The sequence below is a fragment of the Monopterus albus genome, unplaced genomic scaffold (genome assembly GCF_001952655.1).
Source record: "Monopterus albus unplaced genomic scaffold, M_albus_1.0 scaffold876.1, whole genome shotgun sequence".
Lineage (NCBI taxonomy): Eukaryota > Metazoa > Chordata > Actinopteri > Synbranchiformes > Synbranchidae > Monopterus > Monopterus albus.
This window is the reverse complement of record NW_018128756.1, coordinates 1-1,376: the sequence shown is the minus strand read 5'-3', so window position 1 is coordinate 1,376 and position 1,376 is coordinate 1. Positions and strand designations below refer to the sequence as shown.

Here is a 1,376-nt window from a genome sequence, read left to right as displayed (position 1 = left end):
ACATGGCAGGAACTCACGTTCGGTTGTTGAAGGGGGTGTGGTCAGAGGTGGCGGCAGGTTCGGACAGGTGACGCTGAGGTCACCGTCAGTTCCATTGGACTTGAAGGTGACGTAGCCTGGCCGGTCGCCTGTGATCTGGCTGTTGATCCAGTTTTCATACTGGGACACTCTGGTGTAGACTCCTGGTAAATTAGGATCAGCACAACCGTATCCCCAACTCACAACTCCAGCCAGGATCCAGCGACTGCTCTGCTTACTCACCAGTGGACCACCAGAATCACCCTTTTACAGAGAGCAACATTTAGGAGAAGCAATCTCTGCAGGAGGTAAGATCTGACACAAACAGGTGTAAAAATGATCACCTGACAGGAGTCCTTCCCTCCAGCATTTAACCCAGCACACATCATGTTGTCTGTGATACTGCCCACTCCATTTTCACAGTTACACTGTCTGTTTCCCACAACTGGCACCTCCACCTCCATTAGGTTTTGTGGTGAGGGAAGGGGCACTAACAAGACACAAATTCAGCTTGATCAGCACAGGGCTTCACACAAAATGGACTACTGATAATGATACTGACAGAGGAAATATAACTACATTAAGTAAGTCTGTAGCACGCCTCAAGATTACATGAGCCTAAAGGACCATAAAATATTTATTATTATTAAAATATATATATTTTAAATATCTTTGTCCATTATAGGTACAAGCAGTAAATTCAACTGCAAACAAAAGGACAGGTCCATCATCAACCTTCAAAAGAAAGTGGAACCTGCTCTCACATGTCAGAAAGTGAGAAACACTAGCTCCAATTTAAAAACAGTTATTGTTTATTTTTGAGATTATTAAAGTTATTTCTAATGTTAATAACATTTGTAAAAAAAACTTCTCACAACATGTTCAAAATATATTTCAAAAACTGTTCATCACCACGAGTACATTCATGCTCCTTAGGTAAATGAATTTGTTTGATTTAAAGGTCCCCTGTCGAGGTTTTGACCACTAGTAGCGCTTTGGAGCAATGTTCTTGCAAGTGAATCGCTCATACTGTGTACAGTCACAAGAACACAGGCAAAGTGATACACATTTCATCTGCAAGTTTCTCAGTTTTACATTATTCTAGTGATCGACACATTGGTGGCGGTAACACACAAACAAGTGTAGAAAAGTATCAACAAAGGCAACGAAACAGAAGACTGGCAGCAACCAAACATAGATGTAAAGAATGCACAAGTTAAATATTTAGATCTCCTTTCCAAATGTTTTATGATGAAGATAAAATTCATTAAAGCTGTTGCATGTCAAAATTTTGGCAGTGTGATTTGATGAGAAACTTTCACTTTTCTTTTTTAAAAGTTAAACTCCACAGGTCACCT

At 40.3% G+C, this 1,376-nt stretch overlaps 1 protein-coding gene across 1 annotated transcript; it reads right to left on the bottom strand.

Moving 5' to 3' along the window:
- Positions 1-6: 6 nt before the first annotated feature.
- LOC109953632 (trypsin-1-like) lies at positions 7-529 on the bottom strand (the record flags this gene model as incomplete). Its single annotated transcript, XM_020589112.1, has 2 exons — positions 363-529; positions 7-282 (listed from the first exon to the last, which is right to left on the bottom strand). Coding segments are annotated over exons 1-2 (396 nt in total), but the record flags the coding sequence as incomplete, so codon positions are not given.
- Between the last annotated feature and the right edge of the window lie 847 nt (positions 530-1,376).